The sequence below is a fragment of the Uranotaenia lowii genome, chromosome 1, assembly GCF_029784155.1.
Source record: "Uranotaenia lowii strain MFRU-FL chromosome 1, ASM2978415v1, whole genome shotgun sequence".
NCBI lineage: Eukaryota > Metazoa > Arthropoda > Insecta > Diptera > Culicidae > Uranotaenia > Uranotaenia lowii.
The window spans coordinates 204,591,901-204,599,377 of NC_073691.1; the positions used below are offsets into that span (position 1 = coordinate 204,591,901).

Sequence of the window (7,477 nt, forward strand, 5' to 3'; positions counted from 1 at the left end):
TATGACAAAAATGACAAAAATGACAAAAATGACAAAAATGACAAAAATGACAAAAATGATAAAAATGATAAAAATGACAAAAATGAAAAAAATGACAAAAATGACAAAAATGACAAAAATGACAAAAATGACAAAAATGACAAAAATGACAAAAATGACAAAAATGACAAAAATGACAAAAATGACAAAAATGACAAAATGACAAAAATGACAAAAATGACAAAAATGACAAAATGACAAAAATGACAAAAATGACAAAAATGACAAAAATGACAAAAATGACAAAAATGACAAAAATGACAAAAATGACAAAAATGACAAAAATGACAAAAATGACAAAAATGACAAAAATGACAAAAATGACAAAAATGACAAAAATGACAAAAATGACAAAAATGACAAAAATGACAAAAATGACAAAAATGACAAAAATGACAAAAATGACAAAAATGACAAAAATGACAAAAATGACAAAAATGACAAAAATGACAAAAATGACAAAAATGACAAAAATGACAAAAATGACAAAAATGACAAAAATGACAAAAATGACAAAAATGACAAAAATGACAAAAATGACAAAAATGACAAAAATGACAAAAATGACAAAAATGACAAAAATGATAAAAATGATAAAAATGACAAAAATGAAAAAAATGACAAAAATGACAAAAATGACAAAAATGACAAAAATGACAAAAATGACAAAAATGACAAAAATGACAAAAATGACAAAAATGACAAAAATGACAAAAATGACAAAAATGACAAAAATGACAAAAATGACAAAAATGACAAAAATGACAAAAATGACAAAAATGACAAAAATGACAAAAATGACAAAAATGACAAAATGACAAAAATGACAAAAATGACAAAAATGACAAAAATGACAAAAATGACAAAAATGACAAAAATGACAAAAATGACAAAAATGACAAAAATGACAAAAATGACAAAAATGATAAAAATGATAAAAATGACAAAAATGAAAAAAATGACAAAAATGACAAAAATGACAAAAATGACAAAAATGACAAAAATGACAAAAATGACAAAAATGACAAAAATGACAAAAATGACAAAAATGACAAAAATGACAAAAATGACAAAAATGACAAAAATGACAAAAATGACAAAAATGACAAAAATGACAAAAATGACAAAAATGACAAAAATGACAAAAATGACAAAAATGACAAAAATGACAAAAATGACAAAAATGACAAAAATGACAAAAATGACAAAAATGACAAAAATGACAAAATGACAAAAATGACAAAAATGACAAAAATGACAAAAATGACAAAAATGACAAAAATGACAAAAATGACAAAAATGACAAAAATGACAAAAATGACAAAAATGACAAAAATGACAAAAATGACAAAAATGACAAAAATGACAAAAATGACAAAAATGACAAAAATGACAAAAATGACAAAAATGACAAAAATGACAAAAATGACAAAAATGACAAAAATGACAAAAATGACAAAAATGACAAAAATGACAAAAATGACAAAAATGACAAAAATGACAAAAATGACAAAAATGACAAAAATGACAAAAATGACAAAAATGACAAAAATGACAAAATGACAAAAATGACAAAAATGACAAAAATGACAAAAATGACAAAAATGACAAAAATGACAAAATGACAAAAATGACAAAAATGACAAAAATGACAAAAATGACAAAAATGACAAAAATGACAAAAATGACAAAAATGACAAAAATGACAAAAATGACAAAAATGACAAAAATGACAAAAATGACAAAAATGACAAAAATGACAAAAATGACAAAAATGACAAAAATGACAAAAATGACAAAAATGACAAAAATGACAAAAATGACAAAAATGACAAAAATGACAAAAATGACAAAAATGACAAAAATGACAAAAATGACAAAAATGACAAAAATGACAAAAATGACAAAAATGACAAAAATGACAAAAATGACAAAAATGACAAAAATGACAAAAATGACAAAAATGACAAAAATGACAAAAATGACAAAAATGACAAAAATGACAAAAATGACAAAAATGACAAAAATGACAAAAATGACAAAAATGACAAAAATGACAAAAATGACAAAAATGACAAAAATGACAAAAATGACAAAAATGACAAAAATGACAAAAATGACAAAAATGACAAAAATGACAAAAATGACAAAAATGACAAAAATGACAAAAATGACAAAAATGACAAAAATGACAAAAATGACAAAAATGACAAAAATGACAAAAATGACAAAAATGACAAAAATGACAAAAATGACAAAAATGACAAAAATGACAAAAATGACAAAAATGACAAAAATGACAAAAATGACAAAAATGACAAAAATGACAAAAATGACAAAAATGACAAAAATGACAAAAATGACAAAATGACAAAAATGACAAAAATGACAAAATGACAAAAATGACAAAAATGACAAAAATGACAAAAATGACAAAAATGACAAAAATGACAAAAATGACAAAAATGACAAAAATGACAAAAATGACAAAAATGACAAAAATGACAAAAATGACAAAAATGACAAAAATGACAAAAATGACAAAAATGACAAAAATGACAAAAATGACAAAAATGACAAAAATGACAAAAATGACAAAAATGACAAAAATGACAAAAATGACAAAAAATGACAAAAATGACAAAAATGACAAAAATGACATAAATGACAAAAATGACAAAAATGACAAAAATGACAAAAATGACAAAAATGACAAAAATGACAAAAATGACAAAAATGACAAAAATGACAAAAATGACAAAAATGACAAAAATGACAAAAATGACAAAAATGACAAAAATGACAAAAATACAAAAATAGAAAAAAAAGAAAAAAATTAAAAAGGTTAAATTTCCGGTTTTAGGATATGTATTTCATATCATTTTCTGAAATTTTATCCTGGTTGCTTAAATCGTAATCATGGATTTTTTTTTCTCGTTTTTATATTTTTCTTTGCATTTTTTTTATGGGAATATTACGATCAAAACTCTTTATTCAGTTTTACTATAAACCGTGCTGCTAAATTTCCAGAATCTTTTCTTTTTCCATTTCGCCCAACTTTTAACATCTGAAATAGATAATCCAGTATAGAAAAATTGGCATTCCGAGGTTCTGAATAATTTAACAAATTGTTCTGTGCTGAATATCACCCGGGAGATGATGCCCCAAATCACTTTCATCTTTTTCCCATCCAACGCCGGAAAGCTACCCTCAATCCGTTGTGTTTTTGCGTGAGCTCTGACAGACAACAACCACTGACTGAACGTTCGTGCAGCACAAGAAATATTGCGAGGAAAAAATTTTGATAACAAAAATAAAACGAATGGAAAAATTTTCAGCTCCCGACCTCGCCTCTCAAAGCACCGACTGACTGACAAACTGAACCTGACAGCATCCCGGGAAACAAGATTTAAGTTGACTGCTGTCTGAATAGAAAACATGTTTACCTTCTACTATACCCCGAGAAGCTTTCGTCTCTTTCCCCGGGGAAAATCCTTGAGGAAATTGGGGTGGATAGCCTCTCAGCAGAGCGCCATCATTCGTGGGGCCGTTTGATTCGGCTCCCTTAAAGGAACTTTGAAGAGGAAGTTGGGAAGGGATAAAGAATGCTTCTTATACAAGTGTACCGGGCCAATCCCGGGCCATTTTGCTGCCTTTCACATTCAAAAGCCCAATAACGAATTCAAATTTTTGTTGATTTCAATCACGACTTCCATTTTTCTTTCTTCTTACTCCCTTGCGGTGGATGAGTGATGATGATGATGCTCTTCTGAATTGTAAAAAGGCTCAATGGAAAGCTTTGCAATTTCCGTTTTTGAAAAGGATTTTCGTAAACAGCACAGAAATGGAACAACCTGATTATTTTCCAGTAATCATCATTGGATCTTTTGGGGGAAAACTGAACTACAAATAAGGATTTCGCGGCATCCTTTATTCGTCCTGGCAACACAAAAACGATTATCGCGAGCGCTTTTGAGAAAGTTTTTGCCTGAATTTGAAAAAGCCACTACCTAAAAGATGTTTCTTGTTTCAGACGGAAAATAACGGAAACGGAAACCTCCGTTTTCGATTTTATTTCCAAGGGGGTTTCAAATTTCCCATTCAAAGAAAAATGAACTGAAAAGAGTTCTTACACACAGAAAAAAAAACAGTTCCACCTCCTACAGCTATTTCTTGTTATCTTTACGATGCTGGAAGATTTTCCCCGCATTCGATTGTGAGTTAAATCGTGCAGGATTTTGATTTTATTTACAGCTTTCTCGATTGAACAGTTTTTCTACGGTAGGAGAGGGAAAAAAAACCCACAACAATAAATTATTTCCCGGGGAAAAGTTGCCTCTGGCATTATTGGCAGCATCTTTGTGTCATTGTTGTACCTATTGCTTTCGAATAGCTACTTTTTTTCGAATGAGTTGAGCAATTTTCTCCGACAACAATGCGGGCGAACTGTTAGTGATCGAACAATTGGAAGAAACAACCGTCCGGAAAAGATTTGAGTAAATTTTTCCCGGTGGAAAATCTTGACGGTTTCGGAGAACAGATTTCCCATCAAAAACAGAACCGCGAGATGAAGGAGGTTTGTGTTCGGCCACGTGGTGGGTTTTTTTATATTATTCTAGCAGCTGTTTTTTTTTTTTCAAATTGTGAGAGCTAAGTTGGCCTTGCACGAGTTCGGTCTAATTTTTTTTCGCGGTCGTGTTTTGCTTCGTGATTGTAGTTTTTTAGATTTTTTTCTTTCAATAATTGGCGATTTGCAGCTAGAAACGACTCTCAGAGGGCACTGCGATTGAAATGATGATGTTATCGATTCAAACGTCATTCCTCATAGTTTTTTTTTCAAAACATTAAAGAAATTTGCAAAATTTCGTTATTCAAAGAAATGCTAGTTAAGATAGGGTTGGTGAAAAAGGTAAGAAAAAGTGATGTTCTCAATTGTTAATAGTTTTAAAAATCAGTTAATTCTTATATCTGATAATTTTTAGTTTTCTGAAAAAAAATGTGCCGTCCCAAATTGGAACAACCAGGAGTTCCAAAGCTATCAAGATTGCTGTTCAACCTTCGGAATCAAGACATAGAATGGAGTAAGATTTTTGATTGTCTTGCTAGAAACCGCTCGTAGTCAATTATTTCCAAGTATTTGGAAGATGGCGATTTCTTTGCAGGTAGAAATTTTCACCATTTCTAACATTGATCGGCTTTGAAAATTTATAAATTTATGAAACTTAACATTTTAGATGCTTGAAAAAATAACTCGGTCAAAAAACCAACTGCATTTCTTTATTGCTTATCGCAGATTGCAGGAATAGTCTGCTCCAAAGTCTAACTGATATAATGAATTGAAAGCAAGTGCTCAAAGTTGACATCGTTTGGAATGATCTACCTTAAATTTTATTGAAATTTATTGACACGACGTAACTTTTTTTAGCATTTTATTCTCACGGGTGTTAAATAAAAAAATGAGAATGTTTTCAGTACCTTTCAGAAACTCAAATAAAGAGCGTAAAATTTTCTTTCTCCAAGAAAATTGCTCTTTGGGCTCCCTAGAAACAGTAGGCGTGTTTGGTTTTGCTAGTTTGAATTTAGTCAAAGCAAGATGGCGTCGAAACAGCACGTGTTCCGCGAACGCATTGTACGGTACTACGAAACGCATTTCCAGCAAGGAAAAAAGTTCACGGTGGCACATTTTAAGGAAGAAAATGTACCTGTCAGTACGGTATATCGTATCCTGGGTTCCCTGAACGTAGAGCGGAAGGTCGGAAGTGGTCGTCCGGTGACGATAATGTCGAAGCAGAGGAAGACATCGTTAAAGAAGCTGTTTGACAACAAGGACGCAACCAGCCTGCGTGACGCCGGTCGGAAATATGGCTGCTCCCACGTATTGATCCATCGTACCCTCAAGATGGAAGAAATCGTCTGCAGGAAGAAGACGAGGTCGCCGGAGTACACGGAGGAGCAGATTGAGACGGTTGAATCCTTCTGGCCGGACAAGGCGTCTTCTCATTACGCCAAGAAGACGCTGGCGTACCTTGAGGAGAAAAAGATACCGTTCGTGCCGAAAGATCGTAACCCAACAAACTTGCCCCAGTGCCACCCAATAGAGGATTTCTTTGGCTCACTCAGTGCCTTAGTGTATAAAAACAATTGGAGGGCCAAGGACACGAAGCAACTGACTACAAGAATCCGGAATTGTATCCGGAAAATGGACGTAAGTGCCGTACAACGTTCTTGTGAGAGCATCGCGACAAAGTTGCATCGAACATCAGACCACGGCTCTTACTCAAACATTCACTGACATTTTTTTGAAGAAAATACATTATGTTATTAATAAAAAAATACTGAAATCGATGAAAAAAAATAACAATTTTTTTTATATGTGATTGAAAAAAATCTCATTTTTTATTTAACACCCGTTATCTTTCATCATGCTCGAGCATCATCCGTAGACGAAAGCTCTACTTTTCGGAACATTCGAAAAATTTGTTGAAAACCATTTATAAGACAGGGTCTCAAATTACCGAATCAAAACTGGTGAAAAGACCAAATATATATTTAACTTACGTGTCCTGATCCTGATTTTTCTTCCAAAACTAGATCCATTTTGCTTGAAAACGTCGGATAGAATCACCAACGAAGTTTTGCATATTTATCAAATTGATTTCTAACAGGAAAGCCTGTTGTTGATCGCAAAAAAATTAACATTGATTTTGTTCACGTTAAATATTATATTTTTTACGTAAAAATCATCTGAACTACTAAATTGAAGATTTTCTTACTCGATGTTGTCATCATCACCCTTTTGTTAGTACCGTAAGTGAAAATCAGTTGGCGCTGCATGTCAAAAAGTTTTGCTGCAAATCGCCAATACAAATCCTAGTTGTTTGAGGAATAAATAAAAGTGGAATGAGAATGAAAACGGAAAAAAAATTTCATATCTTGTCTATCAGAACTGGTGTATGCTTGGTTTTTTTGGCTTAAACATAAATATTTTTGATTTGACAATCCATATTGTTATCATTCGACAGACAATGACAATTTAAATTTACGTAAAACAAGCAAACATCAGGAAATATTTGATTTTTTCTCGTTCAGCCGCTCATAACTTTACTCGCCAACGCAGGGACAATAACCATAAAATTTGATACAACCCCATAAGGTTTGCTATCGTTATGCCTTTTTGATGGCATGATGATTTATGCCGCCTTTTTTCGGGGCGCGTTCTCATCGATTTTATCTTATAGCTGTTGTAGCAAACGAGCCTTCTCTCCCTGCATGTGTAAAGTAATAGCTTTATCAGCAAGCCACCATCATCATGCCATATGCCCGGAACATATTGCATGCCACCATTATGGTTATTTACTTCCCTGGGACCCCTGGCATGTGGTCGATTGAAGGCAGAGTGGGTGGGCCCTACCTTCTACTTCCAAGTCACATTTGTCGT

The 7,477-nt window shown here is 31.8% G+C and overlaps 1 protein-coding gene across 1 annotated transcript in view; it reads left to right on the forward strand.

Annotated features, from left to right (window-relative positions):
* The window catches only part of LOC129738312 (leucine-rich repeat-containing protein 74B-like), a 5,705-nt gene extending 1,622 nt beyond the window's left edge, over nucleotides 1-4,083 (forward strand). The window contains 1 exon segment of the mRNA XM_055729496.1: nucleotides 4,073-4,083. Coding sequence (XP_055585471.1) covers nucleotides 4,073-4,083 — 11 coding nt within the window.
* Nucleotides 4,084-7,477: the final 3,394 nt, after the last annotated feature.